This window comes from Melospiza melodia, chromosome 1 (genome assembly GCF_035770615.1).
Source record: "Melospiza melodia melodia isolate bMelMel2 chromosome 1, bMelMel2.pri, whole genome shotgun sequence".
Classification (NCBI taxonomy): domain Eukaryota; kingdom Metazoa; phylum Chordata; class Aves; order Passeriformes; family Passerellidae; genus Melospiza; species Melospiza melodia.
This window is the reverse complement of record NC_086194.1, coordinates 13825032-13842960: the sequence shown is the minus strand read 5'-3', so window position 1 is coordinate 13842960 and position 17929 is coordinate 13825032. Positions and strand designations below refer to the sequence as shown.

At 38.1% G+C, this 17929-nt stretch overlaps 1 protein-coding gene across 3 annotated transcripts in view; it reads left to right on the top strand.

Annotated features, from left to right (window-relative positions):
* The window catches only part of CCNY (cyclin Y), a 121209-nt gene extending 103538 nt beyond the window's left edge, over positions 1–17671 (top strand). For all 3 annotated transcript variants that reach the window (XM_063148321.1, XM_063148340.1, XM_063148330.1), the window contains 3 exons: positions 5360–5526; positions 8770–8932; positions 14670–17671. In XM_063148321.1, coding sequence (XP_063004391.1) covers positions 5360–5526; positions 8770–8932; positions 14670–14786 — 447 coding nt within the window. In that variant the 3' untranslated portion in view covers positions 14787–17671. The remainder of the gene's footprint in view (positions 1–5359; positions 5527–8769; positions 8933–14669) is intronic.
* Positions 17672–17929: the final 258 nt, after the last annotated feature.

The window sequence follows — 17929 nt, the reverse complement described above, 5'->3', positions numbered from 1 at the left end:
GAAAACCTTCTCCATTGCTTTAGGGAAGCCTAAAAAAAGAACTACTGTATTTTTAGTGTTTAGACTGCAACTCCAATGTGATAAAGAGGTATCAGTGGAGTATTGGAAGATAATGTTGAACAGCTTCAACATGAAGTTACAAAAAGAAGTGAAACTTTTATAGGAGCCCTGTTGTATTTTAAAGAATGAGTGGGTTTTGTGATTGTGAAATACTGAAATGAAATTATTTCACATTTTAATATTAGGTATATATCCTTCTGAAGAGGGGAAGAAAGGGAAAGATGTATTATCCAGTATTTTAACTTTTCTTTCTACTTGAATGTATTATATCATGTCCAAAGCATGCTAAAATATCCTCTGAGATGGGAAACACAAGATGCTGTTTCACACTAATTAAAAATGAACTCTTCAATGCTATCTTTAGTTTTCAGTTTCTTCAAACGATTTGTGTTCTGATGATTGGGATGTTGTGTAACCAACACTCTGCTATCCAGGATCATGGGGAGCCTGACATCTTAGATAACTGGGACAGCACGGGATACTGTGGATAGTTACTGTTAAACACTTGGGGAGAGCAGGATGGATTCACCCACCTGCAGATAAACACCCTGGGAATTAGTTCAGGCTCAGCAGCAGCCCTGCTGGAGCAGCACTGCTGGGCCTTGGATGCTGTTGCTGATGCTGATAGTTTGTGCCATGTTACAGTTCTGTGTTTGGATAAAAAAGCCCCCCAGGACCAGTGGTTATAGTGGATGGCCTTGTGCCATTTAGCATGCCACTGCAAGTCCAGGGCCTGGGAGTCAAGATCAGAGACATCCAAACTAGGTCAGCATGGAGTTGTTTCAGGTCTGGCAGATTTAACAGCTGAAGATATGTGCTGAAACAAATCAGTTCTGTACTTCTGCTAGACCTGAAATGGCTTTGCAAGCCATTTAACTGCATTCCTGTGGTGCTACATCTAAGCTAATGAATCTCTCCAGAGTTCATTGAACTTCCAGCCAATTTGGGATTATCTATACACATGGAGTGGTAATTTTATTTAATTAGTATAAAGAAAGTCTCTTTCATTCAGATAAATGAATTTTTAACAGAGGCAAATCACCAAATTGGTTTCACTTATGATTAAATAATAATTTGCTAATACTCCAAGTATAAAGGTCAGTCATTGTGAAAGCCTGGTGTTAGTCTGTGGGAAGAGATGGAAAATAATGCAGTATTGTTCCTTTGAAATCTTAACTCTGTGCAGTGTGCATTCTGACTTGTGCTTAGTTATTAAAACATCTCCAATGAGGTGCAGCTGTTGTCCATCAAAGCTTGTTAGCCTGACACATGTGAAATCATGTGATTCATTCCCAAATGCAGAATGTAGGCTAATCATGATAGTACCAGACTCTGAGGTGTTTAATCTGTACATAAAAATGTATGGACAGACCAGGCCACTGGCATTTTCCCAAGCAGAATTGTATTTTCATTTCAGCTAGGATGTGAATTATGGTACAAATGAGTTTTCAATATTGTAGTGTTGTTGTTACTGAGTTCTATTGGTTCTTTGCAAGCTGGAAAGAGTTCAGAAGTGTGTTAGACTGAAACCACTGAAAGTTTTTGCTTGTGTCACATTTGGTAACTTTAATCTGTATAAGTAGTCTTGTTATCATTCTGTAAAAAATATCTATACATACAATCATAGAACTAAGTGGGCAATGAGAAATGTGATGAAGATGACTCTTGGATGCTATGAAAATGCTTGAGCAGAACTAGGTGTTAAATTAATGCAGAATAAACTTGAGTCTTTTGAGAATTCAGCTTTTCAATGTTTAGTAGAGAAGTACTGAAAAGTTCTGCCTCAAAAGCTTACATTCAGGATGAAGCAAATTTGGAAAAAAAAAACAATGGTGCAACAGCTTCAATTTGTTTTAAGCTTTAGTTCCATTCTTGAGCGTGGATACAGCTGTTAAAAGTTGGTGGAGGCAAATAATATTTTAACCTCTGGACACTTAAAGCTCTTTAGTTCTAGTTCCATAGAGGAACACCTGTCAAAATAATCAAAAAGACAGATAGTTCTTAGACTTATGCTTTAAAAAAGAGGGAGAAAGAAAAATAGCATTTCTTACATTGTTTCTTTTGCATTTTTTGGTTTTTGCCATATAAACCAATTTTTTCCAGCATTCTGAGATGGAAATTGTAATATTCTTTTCTATCGTGACCTTTTAAAATTCAATTTTATTATATTGCTTCATAGCAACTAGTTGTAAAGTAGATGTTGAAAGTGTTTTGCTTTTGAAAATTAGGCCAGTGAAATTCATTGCAAGAGAAAAGTCCACTGAACCACATAGTACACTCAAAATCCCAGTCTGTTTGATACAAAACCCATATTTAGGAAAATGACCCTTGTGTTTAATACACTGTTTAATGTTTAGACATAATTGCATACAAATGGTATTTCCATATCTCACATTTACCATTCCAGGGCAAACATTTTCAGTGATTTTTTTTTTAAATGAGGTGGAGCATGCCTCCCTGTGTGTGTGGGAACACTCACTGGCTTTTGCCAGCAGAAGCAGGTGGTGTTCTCCCACCAGCAATGCATTTGTTTGGGATGAGTAGTATAGTGATTAACCACCCCACCAGCCTTCCTCTTCAAACAGGCTGGGAGCCACCTGGCCATTCTCCAGAAGTCTCTCCTGATTCAGCACATCTTTGCAGCAGCCAGAAGCACCCCCTGCAGTAGTGAGAGCATGGCAGACTCTGCCTGTCCTGCTCTGATGTCCCATCGTGGGACATTGTGGGCTTGTACTGTGTCCCACTAGGCCATTGAAATGCTCTGAAATGAAACCAGCTCCATTTATCAGAAACAATTAATTTTGGGCACATTTACATTGGAAACTGCTCTATGTGTATTGCTGTTATGAGGTTGCTCTACATCAGCAGGGCAAGAGCTCAAGTATGTACCAGCCTGAATTTCCCAATCTGCAGTCAGTGGGTTCTCTCTGGGAGAGAGACACAGGGAGAGCTGGAAGAAAGACTGTTTATGTGGCTGGGTGAACTTGATTAAAAGTTGAATACTTACACTAATGTCTCCCAAAGGTACACTGATGATGTCACAAGTCCTGGATTACTGTGAGTTCTCACACTGACTGAGGACCTTATTAAACTTTAACAAGTGTTTGCTGCAAGTAGTCTTGTTCTTCTTCTGTCTTCTCTTACTTAAAACCCAAGACTGAGTAAAGGAGGCCACAGCAAGTGAACAAAATAAATGCTCATTTAAGGCATGTTCAAGAAAAGAGTTGAAAGCTACACTAAGTGCCTTTCTAATGGAGAGCTGTTTATCATCCTCAGTTTTAGTGGAGTATGATAAAGAGCTTTGTTCCAGCAAGCAGTGTATCTGGAGTCAAGCCCAAATTATCACCAGGGAAGCAAGAGTGATTTTTCACAGCCCTCAACATGCTATTGGAAGATGCATCAATATGGTAATGAAGTAGGTGTAGGAATAGAGTCTCATCAAACTCCTATTTAAATTTTAATTCTGATTTCTCAAGTATGTGCCGGTGGGAAAATAGTGGCAAGTTTATGCTGCCTTTTTACTGAGGTGTAATTTCATCTGCTGTGCAGATGGACCCTGACAGGCTTGAGAGGCTGGCCTGTGCAATACTCATGAAGGTCACCAAGGCCAGCTGAAAGGTCCTGCACGTGGGTCAGGGCAGTCCCAAGCACAAAATGTAGACTTGAGAGCAGCCCTGCCAAGGAGAACTTGGATGTGTTGGCTGGGGAGGGGCTGCATGTGTGCAGTGTGCTCTCATAACTCAGAAAGCCAAACGTGTCCTGGGCTGCATCCAAAGCACTGTGGGCAGCAGGTGGAGGGAGTCTGTCCTTCTGCTCTGTTCAGCTGAGTGCTGCATCCAGCCTTGGGCTCTCTGACATTAGAAGGGCATGGATCAGCTGGAGCAAGTCCAGAGGAGGGTGATGAAGCTGGTCAGAGGGCTGAAGCACATCTCCCATGACAGGCTGAGAGAGTTGGGGCTGTTCAGCCTGAAGAAGAGAAGGCTCTGGGGATGCCTTGCAGCGGCCTTCCAGTACTTGAAGAAGGCTCACAGAAAAGCTGCAGAGGAACATTTTATGAGGGTTTTTAGTAATAGAACAAGGGCTATAAATGGCTTTAGCCTGCAGGAGGTTAGATTACATGTTAGGAAGAAATTCTTTACTATGAAAGACACTGAAACACGTTGCCCAGAGAAATAGATACCCCATCCCTGGAAGTGTTCAAGGCCAGGCTGGATGGGACTCTGAGAACCTGTCTAGTGAAAGATGTTCCTGCCCATGACAGGAAAGTTGAAACTACATGGCTTTTGAAGGTCCTTCCAAGCCAAACCAATCTATGATTCTATGTCTTTCCTTGCAATATAATTCTTACCTGTTTACATTTTCTTCTCTAAGTGCCTTTGAATTTCAGCCCCCACAAAATCCTTACTTAATTGTTTTTCTCTTTATCTTTCTAAGCTATAAAGTTCTCTCTCTTTATAAGCTAGAGTTGTACATTAGAAAAGATAGATTTTTCTGATTTTGTATGCTCTATCTACTATAAATATGGAGTATTCATTCTAAATCTGCTAAAACTGGATATGAAAAGTTGGAATTTAAAAGGTTTGCATTAACAGTAGAGAGTCAAATTCTGCATTGGTGTGAAGCAAGTTATCTGCTAATTTGAGTGGTATAATATTACAACTTCCATATGTTCTCTGCTTATGGAACTCCTAGTGCTAGTGTATTGCTTTAAAGAAGTTTTCTGCTTCCCAGGGATGACTCCAGGGAATGCTGTATTTTCATTATTTGAGGAGCAGTTTTGCTTGCAAAGTTGATAAATTGCCTTGTGTGATATAGAGTGTGAGGAGCTTGTTTACACAGGCTGTCTGGAAAAGACTGTTTTGCACCGAACCCCCTAGTAGTGCAGACATCAGGGAGAGCCATGTGCCACCTTCATACTGAGCTTTGTGTTTCTGCAGTCTCAACATAACAGATTTTGTACATCAAAGTCTTTTCAGAATGATCTGCTAAGTAAAAAGTCAAACTTCCTTCTTCACTAATGGGCTTGACACATAATTTGGAATTTTGTTCTTAAATAACAGTGATTTGCCTTCCTTAAGAAGGAAAATATTTTATAATATTTTATATTTCATTTTTAATAAATAAAATAAATATATAAATATAAAATATTTATATTTAATTATTTTACAATAAAATAATCTTCTTGAAAGCATTTTTGACAGCATAGTGTTTCAGAATTGCTGGAATGTGAATAATTTTCTTTTTCATTTCTATTTAGTAGCAAAATAGATCAAGTCTTAATTTTGATGTGTTTCCACAGGTATATCTTGAAAGACTCTTAACTTATGCAGAGATAGATATCTGTCCAGCAAACTGGAAGCGAATAGTACTGGGGGCAATTCTGCTGGCATCGAAAGTGTGGGACGACCAGGCAGTGTGGAACGTGGATTACTGCCAGATCCTGAAGGATATCACAGTGGAAGACATGTGAGTGAAGGTTGTTTATCTTTGTCAATGAATGCCAACATCTGTGTCTGTGAGGGGGGTGGGAGGTTCTTTCATAAATTGTGTGAAATTTGTGTTGTATCTAAACATGGTGAATGCTGATAGATGGCATGAGGTCGGCTTGACAGCTGCTTACATGGAAGACATGAATTATTTTTGTTTTCTGGTTGAAGTGTATTTTACCACTGGATATTCAGGCACAATAATGAAAACAGATCTACAGAATATTTAAATGTATGATTTGATAAAATTCCCCACATCCAGTGAGCCTGCATATATTGACTTCAGCATCTTTTCCTGTCGTGCTACTTCTCCATGCACAGAATGGACATGTAAGGCAGGAAAGGAAGTTATCTTAATGACCTTTAGACCATCACCCAGTTATTTATTGCCATTATTTAACATGGATGCTTTTGGGTTTTGACATTTCCCCCCTGCACCCCCCCCCCCCGGTGTTCTGCTGTATTAGTTTTCAAGATGTTAAAAATCCAAACAGAATGAGGTTTCCAAAATAAAAGAGAGATATAAGATGGACAAGACCCAAAATCAGGCCCTTCACATTTCTGTGTGCAATATTCCGTGCAGAAGAATTTGCTAATGGTTCCTTAACAGATTGAGTGGAATTTGAGTAATTTAACAAGGTACTTTTCCCCTTGATCCTTTTCTTATGCATTTTGAGCATTCAGTAGCAGTGGGGGTCTCCCTCCATTCGCTTCTCTTGGGTGCTTTTAAAGTGTTCCTGAAGCTGGGACATGAGCTGAAGTGCTGAACAGCTTGAAGCAGTCACAGGTTTGACTGTGCCATATGACAGTATTAATCAGGAATGGTTATAAAAGTTAGGTTTGAAATGGATAATTCTCAGTGCTTTTCTTGAAGGCGGTGTGAAAGGAAACAAAAAAAGAAGTTATTGTTTCTGACAAATACATGTGATGGTGCTGCTGTTAGAAGCTGCACTTGAGCTGTGTAACACCCATACTCACATGGCAGACCTGTGCTCACATCAGCCCTTTTCTGCACTGCTTATTCCCTAAGCCAAACTGTGATGAGTCCTTGTCCCCAAGGATTTTTAGCTTCTTACCCTTTCCTTGAAAGATTTTAGGATTCTCACAAACTGGAAACCCTGAAGCCTCTGAGGAGCCTGTGTTTTCTCTGTGTACTTGGTGATCTTCATGGGCTTTGTGTGTAGGGCTCTGTGTGAATTCCCCAGCAAAGATTCTGGTGCTAATATTCCTGCTTTCAGTTTTCCAATTTTTGTTTTCATCCTATCTGCAATGGATTTTTTTGTGGATTTTTTTTTTTCCTTCTTATTTTTTAGTTAGCCGGGACAGTACAGTATGATGATTTTGAAGTCTCTGGCTCTAAGCAAGACAGGGCCTTTCATTGTACTACTAAGGCAGAAGATCTAGGTCAAATCTTCAATTTGTGTGAATCACTCAGCATAAGTGTATTTTGCAAAACATCAGACAGACCTTTCAGGGTTTTATAAATCAGTATCAGTGCAGTGAACTGTGCCTAAAAGTGAGTGGAGAACTTGGGAGTAGTGAAGTGCACTGGGTCCCTGTAGTCTTGTATGTGGCATTACATTGAATTTCTGACGAGTGGCCCAGGAAAGCACAGACTTAAAGCAGTCTGAAGGAGATGTATGGGGTAAGAAGGGTATGGTGGTTAGTTAAATTATATAAGTTCAGTAAGAAATATTTGTGTGGTTTTGTCCTTTCTGATCTGTAGCTAGTCTACTGATCCAACTTTGAGATCCTGGAGATGGGGATAATAAGAAACTAAGGCTGTGTATTTGAGATTTTTGAGGGTACTCTTCAAATGGGGTACAGCCAATGTCTTCTGCTAGTAAAGTAGGCTTTATATTATCAATTAACATAACTTTAGGCTTATCTTGCAGAATGTACAACCTTGGCAGTATAAAAGCACATGTAAGGGTAGTATTTTGTTTCTATTTATGGACATTTTTTACTTGGATTTTTAAGTTGGAATCTTCAACAATGTGAATTTAAGCCAAAGACTTCATATATCCAGCTTTCAGTTATTAATTGGTGTTTATCATTAAATAAACAGAATTTTGACACAGAGAGTGAGGATAAGGAAGGACAATGCTTATGATGTAAGAATTATATAAGGGTAAAGAGTGAGAAGGAGAAAAAAAATTCAGTGTTAAAAAACTACTGCACCAGTACTTTTTATCTTCAGATCCTTCCTCTTCTACTGCCAACCGTGCAACTTCTCTTTCATATTTCTTGCGCGTTTGTACAGCAGTCAAAATGTGAAAAGTTGAAGACAATTCCCACTGGTAGCACAGCAGTGCAGTCTCTGGGCTCTTTAGGAAACATTGATGGCTTTCACCACCCATTTATTTTTTTATTTCTCATATCTTGAAATCATTGTTTTGAATGTATCATATATCCCTGCATAAGTATTAAGTAGGATATCCAAACAATTTATGGAAATATCCAGTCTTTCATTTTGTTAGTTGGCTTATTTCTCAATGTACTTTTTAATGTATTGGTGTAGGTAATAATGTTTTTGTATACCAAAGTTTTACAGGGTAGGAGCCCAAACAGGAGCTCAGTTCCTATCAGATATTTTGACAAATATTTTCCTTTAGATGCTGGAAAACATGTGATCACCACTGTGAATTTTGGTGCCACGTCTAAGGGAAAAATTGCTTTATTCTGTTCATAAAGAGAGTATGATGAAAAATTCAGGTTTCCCATGACTAATTCTAAATGATTGATTATGAAGAGCTGCAGGGAGTAAATATGTTCTTCAGTAATTTATGTGTTAGACTAATTTGCAGCGTTTATGAGAGGAGCCTGACAAATTTAGGACAAATTTGTGTGTGTGTTGTTGTGGCGTAGCTGTGTGTGCAGACCCACCTAGTGGAGGTAAAGCAGAAACTACGAGAAATTTTTTTCCCTGCTAGGTTTTCTTTCCAAAATCATGTTAGGTAAACTGATAAAGGTGCCCTTTCACTAGCAAAACTTTGTGTCTGGATTTGATTGGCATTGCAGTGGCAGCTGCAAGGTGCAGCATCTCTCATATTCCTCATTGGCGTGATAGAACTTGGTAGAGGAGGTCAAACCTTAGGCTGGGATAATTGCAGATAGCAAGAATAAAAAATGAACTTGGTTTGTACCATTTGCAATTTAAAGTAAAATTACATTCAGAATGCACAGTCTGAAGTATGCTTCCATGTTTATCTTCTTTCCACAGGAATGAGCTGGAACGCCAGTTTCTTGAGCTGTTACAGTTCAATATTAATGTTCCCTCCAGTGTTTATGCCAAGTATTATTTTGATTTGCGTTCCCTGGCAGAAGCGAATAACCTGAGTTTTCCCTTGGAGCCCCTCAGCAGGGACAGGGCATATAAACTTGAGGTAAGGCTTTATAGATTGCTCAGTGTTAAATGTATAGGGGGAGTGGGAATTTCTGTGCCGTTTCTCCCTTCTCCCATCTCTTCCCAGATACTCCCATGAGATATTAGAATATCATAAGCCTGATTTTCATAATGGTTTTGTTTATGTTTTGAGTATTCATGACTGTGGGGACAGCTTTTAGACCCAGTTTGCTTCATACCTTACCTTCCTTTCCATTTCTTTTCAGTTGCAGTTGTCTGTATTGGCCTTGTGGAAGTACCCAGAAGTTTTATAATTATTGTATTCACAGTCTAGTGTTGTTTGTTCATTTGGTTTCTTAAAACTGATTATCCACCTTAAATGACACAATATTAACAACCATTGCTGATAATAGCTGTTCCATGTTCTTCTTCTGTAAGTGCTCAGTTTCATGTGGATCCAAGTTTATCTCCCATGATGTTTTTCTCAGTAAAGAGAGAACAGAAATGAGCACATGCCTTCAGTGAATAAGTCATGGATGCTTATGAGATGTGGCTATCCCATATGCCAGAAGCACTGTTGGATGGTGTGGGCACCTGTGAAATGCTGGGCACTGTGAATACCACAGACAAAGGAGGAATTGAAATTATCAGCTAATTGTGGGCCCTTTGCAAGACTGCAACATATTTTTCCTCATTTTTTGGATATGATTTTTGACATATGGGCATTATTGCACTGGGTGTGCATTTTGTTACTGATTTTGAAATTTTTCGTTAGAGCCTGGCTGTTTTTAACAGTACACATCTTTAATTACATAACGTCTCTGCACTGGAGGTTGTTTGCCTGTGGGTTAGACTGAGCTTTGCATGTTCTGAAATTCCTAGTGCTCCTGTGGAGCAGGCAGGCAGTTCTGTGCACGTTTTTGTGGGGGGAAATGGTGCGTGGGAGAGTTAATTGACTTGTTTGTGACTCTAATGGGAGCTAAAAGTGGTGGAGAAAGAATCAAAGAAAATTTCACTTAAGTTTTATTTCCCATTCTTTCTAAATATTCTTCCTAAATTGCACAGGTAGCTTCAATAAGAATGTCATTCTCTCTATGGAGTGTGATCTAAATCTGCATCAGATTTTGTTTCTATTAAAGAGAATATTAAAATAAAAATCATTTGGATTGTAATCTTACTTTAAAAGAGGTGTTTTACTGAGTTAGGGGAGTCTTGATAGTAAGTGCTATTACATGTATCAAAATTAAATGAATTGCTTTTTGATTTAGCCCACAGTTTCTTAAAACTGTCCATCTATATCACACACAATGTATAACAGCATGTTACAAATGAATGCAACAATGATGCTCCTAAAACCTTAGAAGGGGAAAAAAAATGGGAAATTATGGTAAATAGATAAAGAATACTGGTAATTCTTCTGTACTAGCTAAAGAAAGGGCATATTTAAAAAGAACTAATGGAATATTTTTTCAATAAATCTGTATTATTAAAAACTTCCCCATTGGGCATGCTTTGAGCTGCCAGCAGAAGTTGGCTGTAAATAACCCTGCCAGCCAGGGGATGTCTTCAGGGTAGAGGAGGAGTATCTGCTGTGAACCAGCTTGGTCTGCCACCTCCTTGCCTCTCTGTTCTGTGGCCAGAAGGAAGGGAACTGCCTTGTTCCCTGGCAGTACATGGTTGTCATTAGTGTGCCCTTGAAACTACTTGACAGCATAATTTATAACCCAGTTCCCTGAGCACAGTGAAGCATTTCGCTTGCCAAGAGTCATCAAAATGCGTTTGCAGCACTTCTGTAGTCTCTCGTGTGCTGTTCAGACCAGAGTTCTGTTTTAAAACAGTTGCCTGGATTGTCAGGTGGAGTAGATGAAGTACCACACAGGCTGTGATATTTTTGATACTGAGAGAAGAGCTGCAGTCTGTGATGAAAGACAACAGCCTCACAGCAAATGTATTCATGCAGGGGAAGGATTTGCCTTGTATGATAAACTAGAGAGACCTTGCTCAGTCCTAAGATTAAAGCAACTTATGGCATTTGAGATGACAAAAGGTGTTGTGTGGAGAAATAGCTGTATTATAAAATGTTTTTGCTATTTTTGCATTTTAAATTTATTTTTTGTATCTGAAGTAGAAGCATTAGATCTGACATGGCAGAATCTGCATTGTGATTTCTGCAAACATCATGGAGTTGACATAACCATGATGATGAAAAAAGACCCTAAAATGACCTGAAAGGATGAGGCTAGTAAGAAATGTACCTCATCACAGGGAAATGCTGGACAAGATGCATCAGCATAGAGGTGTTACGAGAGATTGCAGTACTTGTTAAGCATTACATCACTTTCTCCAGCATCTGCAGTGGATGTTTTATCTTACGTCATGTTCTCAGAATTGACACTTAAAAAGCGGCTATGTCTTTTAAATGACAAAATGAAAGTAATTTTTTTTTTTTACTTTTTAATTATCTGTGGACTGAAGTGTCCTGGTTTTGTTATACCAGTCCACCTAGTAGCCAGAAACCATTTTTATGAACTCTCTTGGTTTTTTCTCCTGTTCTGTGGAATCAGGCAGGTTAAAAATGGCAAATAAACTCTCATTAGATCATCCACTCTGTCCACCTGCCAATGCTGTTTGTTCCAAACAGCATATGTTATAGTGTGTTTTGTTCTTCCTTTTAATTATGTCAAATGTTTAGGCTTTCTTTGCTTTTCCTGAGACCTGTTTTCTAATATGGGAGAATTTTTTCTGCCAAGAAGGTTGTTGAGTGTCCAGCCTTAATCTGTTATTTCATCATTTCCTACTCTTGCACCTAGTTTTTCTGCCATCTACTGAGCTAAATATGAGTCAGATTCTGCTCTTTAGGTTAAGTAGACAAAATGTGTCTGTCCTATTGCTGCTTGTGATCTGTGCTTGTTCCAAGGTTAGATTTTCTAAGAGCATTCATTAGTGCACTCCCAGTTTAACTGATGCTGTCTGAGATCTTTATTGTTAGGATGGTACTTGAGCACATAGTTCAAACCCTTTGAAATATGTGCTGTTTTCTTGACCCTAAAGAGATACAGTCCCATAGATCAAACAGACAAAACCAGGAGAAAAATATCTAAGTTACAGAGAAGTGTCTGTATATCTCTTCAGCTTTCCACTGTCACAGTAAGTTGATTGTAGTTGTATGATCAGAACCCTCAAAGCCAGGAGGAAAAGGAAGAGCAAAACAGCGCAAAACTCACCTTTTTGAGTCTTAGGAGTAACCAGTTGTGCTTTTCTTGTGCTTTATAAATTAAGGAGAACTACATGCTGTTTGTCCCTGCTCAGTTTCCTCCGGTTTGTCAGTTTTTGGAGGGTGTGCAGCACTCACAGTCTGTGCCTTTGTACATTCCTGAGAGTGAGCCCATAACCAGCTGTGCTGCTTTCCTGCCCTGCACAAATGTGCATGCAGCCAAAATTTGTACTGCTTCTACCACTACTGCTGCTGCTACTACAGCCATTCTCCAGCCTTCTTTCTCCTTACTTGTCCCCTCTTCCAGTGATAGAATCTCTGGCAGAGTCATATAACTCAGCAGAGGAACTGACTTGAGTTCTGTATGCATGGGTATAATGGAAGAATAGATATGTGTATGCATTCTAGCTGAATACATACATTACAGCCAAGTCCAAAAAAATTCTCAGGATGAATTAGTGTTGCTGGTTTTTAAGAATGTTTTGATTTGAGATGAAAAATAGTCCCTTGCAACTGTCAAAATTGGTTTCTTTTTCTAGCGATAAAAGCAACAGAATTATCAGATGGTAGGTGATTATAGCTATTTTGATTTATTTTAACTGAAGGACAATAATAAATATTTACCATTTTCTGCTTTTTTTGTTTCTCCATATGTTATACTAAAGTTGACTAACTACCTTGCCAAGTATGCTCCAAATGTTGATTTTATAACTTACTTGCAGATGAAGAGGCATCTTTAGATACTGAGCTGCTTTAAATGGCAGTGTGTTTCTTATCCATATGATTCATCAGCATAGCCTAGAAATGCCAAATATTAAGTGCCACTTCCAAGCAACAATTCATTTTGTCTGACCAAGTGCCAGAACAGAAATTTTCCTGTGTCACACAGGCAATTTTGAAGTGATTACCTTCTCTGACTGTTTGATGCCTAAGGTAATAGTCTGATTTGGCAGCTGAAAGAGGCTGAGCTCACCTAAGTACACCTCTTTGTCATGCCATGCCTTGGCACATGATTTCATGGATAAATGTTTTTAACCCATTGAATTGCCTCAACTCTCTTAGTCCATTAAGTTCCTGGTAAATTAAATAAGGTTTTATTAAGCAGTTGTAAGTGAATGAAGTTACAGTCTAAGAAGCAATATGAATACCTTTATTATTTTATTCTGTTGTTCTCTTTGTGTGCACCATGAAGGAAAAACGCATTCAAGAGTAGTCTTAACAAAAACGTAGTTTTCAGCTAAAAAGTAGCATCTGTTCTCTTGGTGGTGGTAGGTTTTATGTTGTTTTGGGGTTTGGGTTTGTGTTTTGTTTTTCTAATTTAATGTTTTGTGGCTGGCTTGGCCAGAGCATTAGGTGAATGTGCTCTCAGATGTATGAGCAGTGTGTTTCTGCCATACCTGCCCCTGGTCTTTGCAGGACTATTCAAATTAAAGGACTCTTCACTGCTACAACTTGCAGTGCTATAGAAGTAAAGATGAAGAGTGAAAATGATGTTCCATGGAGTCAGGATGTTTAATTATTTGTAATGCCTTGTGTTATAATCAAACATTCTACTGGGTTTGTTTGTACAGTGGTCTTTATTAAACATCTTAAGGCATAACTTGAAAGCATTCCTGAGTAAATAAAAAATGCTGCGTTAGTTTGTCGTATTTTTGAATTTGACCTTGAGTACTCCTTGCAGTGAGCTTTCTCTGCAGCTCTGCAGTTTGATTGCCAGAGTTAACATCCCTACTGATGCCAACCACCGCTTGTCCCAGCCATATGAACTCTAATAGACAGGCTATTTTAGGGAACAGTAAATTCATGCATGTGAGGTCCATAATAAATACTATTTTTAAACTTGGCTAAAAACAATAGAAGAAACATCAAACATTAACTCCAGTATAGCATAAAAGGAGTTGACATTTGAATAATGTTTGTCTCTCTCTTCAAAAGGTTTAAAAATGACTATGTATTTATAACATGAATTAAATTATTCTGAATATGAGTTTCATTTCCCTATATATATGGAATTATATAAGATAGCCTGGTCACTTAAAAATTATCATCTGCTTCTGAAAGGTGAGTTAACATCAGCTTGGGAGGCAAAGCAGAGTGAGTGTTCTGCAAGACCATTTCTCAAAAGAGAAAAATATAATACAAGAGTTTTAGGAAATAAAAAATTTAAGGGCCATTCGATTTTTGAATTCTCCAAATACACTTACAGTTTCTATAGTTGTTAAGTTTTCCACGATTTTTGATTTATGAAGAATTATACATCAGTTACTTTGTAGAAATGGATAAGCATTGTCAGCTGCCTCAGTGAGGTTTGTGATGGTTCACCTGCAGAGACAAGGCTTGGGGTATGCTGAGTCCTTCTGAAGCTGCCATGTGGGGCAATGCAAGCCTTTCTTCCAAGACAAATGAGATGAAAACTAGGATTTGAGGAGAATGTCTTCATGTGTTTTGCTTAATGATGCAACTTTTGTAATTTCACCTGTATGAAGAAATCTGCATCTAGTCTTGCTGTACCTGTACAGCTGTGGGCATTGCCATTGAGGGTTTTTCATCTTGTGTCTTGCAGGCCATTTCTCGCCTGTGTGAAGATAAATACAAGGACTTCAGGAAAGCTGCAAAGAAGCGGTCGGTCAGCGCTGACAATCTGACTGTGGTTAGATGGTCCCCTGCAATTATCTCCTAACAGAGGAGACTGGAATATTCCTACGGACCTACTGTTTCATCCATCCATTTTTTTCAGAGTGGGCTGGGGGCGGGGCGATAAAGAAAAAAAGACTTTTGATTTTTTTATTTTTAAATCTGTCGAGCTGCCTTTACAGTGCCTCCCCATTGTGTAGCACACGAGTGAAATGCCTAACGGAAGGAGAAATGCAGAAATCGGTGTTCGGGAGAGAAGATCGGCAACAATTATTTTCTCACTTCCACTAACAGCTTTACACTTTTATGAGGAAACAGCAAATCAGGTGCTTGGAAGAAGAAACAAAAAAAATGAAGTAGAGGCAGAAAAATATTTAAGAACTCTGCCATTTTCTATTATATTGTACTCATGAAGGGAAATGGCAGCATGAATAAAAACCCATGTAGTCAGGTGACTGTGCACTAGAGGAATGACATTGGGAGAGTTCCGTCTTCAAGGTTTCTCTTAATATCTTTTTGTTGGTTTTTTTTGCATTCCTCATTGCTGCTTCCCAGGATAAATTCTTCCCCTTGCACAGCAGGAAATACAAAATCTGTATTTACAGTAGCACAAGCCCCTGAATAAATAGTGTTGGGTTTTTTCACTGCACTTTTCTCTGTAACCTGTCTTATTAGCATTATTCTTCTTAATTATTATGCATATGTTACATATGTTTCTTGTATGCCTTTTATTGTATTTCAAAAGAGAGAACTTGACCATAGTGCTGAACCAAAAGTGTGTACAGGGATCAGAAGATCTTTGTAATTTCATGATGTGTTTTATTTATAGTATACTTGGGTGCGTGTGCCTTCCTGAGTTCTTGGAATCATTTATTTTTTCCTTAATATAAAGATACAGTTGTTAAAGTCTTGAGATGATGATGATAAGACTTGGGCCAAATCTCTGAAATTTGCAACAGATCTTGTGATCCTTTTCGCAGATTTTCATAGCATTAGAAGTTTAGCAAAATTCATCCATTTTGAAGGAGATTTTTTTTTTTCTTTGTGGACTGACAAGTTCATTCCTTCACTTCCAGGTCCATTGTTGCAAGCAATATTCTCAATTTTTATATGTTTACTTTAAATCAAAGTGAGTCTGTTTGTATAAAATAAAAAATAATAAAAAAAATTGTTCCAATGAGAAGGCCTCTAGAAGAGCAGAATGGAAATCTTAATAAGGTATCTGTCACAAGGAGATTTGATTTCGAAGCTAAATACAAACCCTCATGTTTTTCAGTGTAGGTGCTTATAGAAATTAAAAGTAACTGAACTGTGAATATAATTTCCAACTCAGTTTATTGAACTTCTCTGTTGTTATTATTATTTTGCTCTTACTGTGGCTGTTCCCCCCTTGGCAATTGTAAGAACCTTTATACAAAATAACTTGTCAGTATAAGGATATTTGCTTCATACCACCACAGGGTGATTTTTTCCCCCAGTTGTTTTTTTGTTTGTTTGTTTGTTTTTTTGGGGTTTTTTTTTTGCACAGTTTAGAAAGATACAGCTGAAAGCTCTCAGTTCCCTGCAATGTGTCCTTGTGACTGTCGCTGAAGGGAATGGCAGCAGATGTCCCTGATTTGTGCACTACTGTTGTAACCCACAAAGATTCCATGTTTGTTTTGTTAAGCCCTATGGGCTTGTAGCTTCCTGGGGGCCCAGAGATGCACACCTGGCTCCCAGAGCGATGCTGATCCAGGGCCTCCGGGCCAGGAGGCACCCACAGGATCACAGCAGAGAAACCAAACAGCTTCCTGTCAGCTTTCCAATGGGATTTGTTTAGTTTGAGACATGAAGGCTTTGTCCATAAATTCTCCTGATGTTCTTTGGGCCTTTAAAATAATCTAATTCTCATCACTTCTTGTTGTGCCAATGCATCAGAACTGTGAGTATCCAAGCCCATTTTTCCCTTGAACATGGAATGTAAGGCAAGTGTTTATAACAAATTACAGCATTTGAAACCTCTTTACAGATAGTATCAAAAGGAACATTTTCAGAACATTTGAAATTTATCCTTTATAAACATAAATTTAGGCTTTAAAATATGTAAAATATTTTGATTTATCAACACTTTGCTAAACTATTTTCCATTTAACTTGATATCAGGAATATTGGTTTTATCCATTTCTGGGTGATAGAGATATGAACTTTGGATTATGTAAAGATATCAATGCATCTACTATAATTTTTGTGAAGTTTATTAAACTACTTTAAAGATTGTATAGTCTATTTATTGTATGTATGTACATACAGTCTGATACTTTAAAAAGTGGATTCCGTAAAACCTGGCTCAGTCTTGTTTAGACTATTGAATATCGTTTTAGCCTTGTGCACTGGACTCTACCTCTGTATAGGAGAATTTTCCATATTCTTAATTAGTACTGATTCTGTGATTAACTTGGTTATGTTTCTTGCACTAAGAATTAAAAAAAAAATCTGCTGTAAGTGTGGATTTTTTCTTTAGTTTTACCATATGAATCCTCTACATTTAGATGGATGTTTGATTCCGTCATGGTTATAGAGTAATTCTTCTTTGCTTTTTCTTCTGGTTTGTTCCAGGGTTGCCAAAAAATACAGTACCTGTCAGTAAATCTGAAAAGTGTCTTTTGTTTGCAAGGTATTCTATACCAGGTAATTAAAAATTAATTATTATTTAGGCTTATGTTGTGTTTAGTGCAGTTTTTCAGCATTACTGTATGGAAAATACCATTGCAAAGTTAGAGCATCACTGGAGATGTAAGAAGGGAGGAGAACCATATGACATTTTGATTAACAGCACAAAGACATTGTGTTTTGCTGTAAATGTTTTCTGGATTAAGGTTTTCATTATTGCTTTGGTCACCGGCTCAGAACTGAAAAGGTGTAGGAGATATAATAAACCTGTCCCTTCAAGTATCATTGTCTTAATGAATTATTTTTATTTGTTGAGCCAGTGGGCCGCTTGTTTGGTCATTTATGTGTTGATAATTGGATCATTATTTGAAAAAGGCATCTTGTAGGGCTTTTAATCATTCATCCGTATGCAGCCCAGAGTTGTTACCATAACTCCTCTTTCCACCTGCAGACCTCTTTATATTTTATTTGCTGTTTGTATTTCATTGTTTGTCAGTGAAATATATCATTCTGACAGTGTCATGTGGGACTGAGAGCACT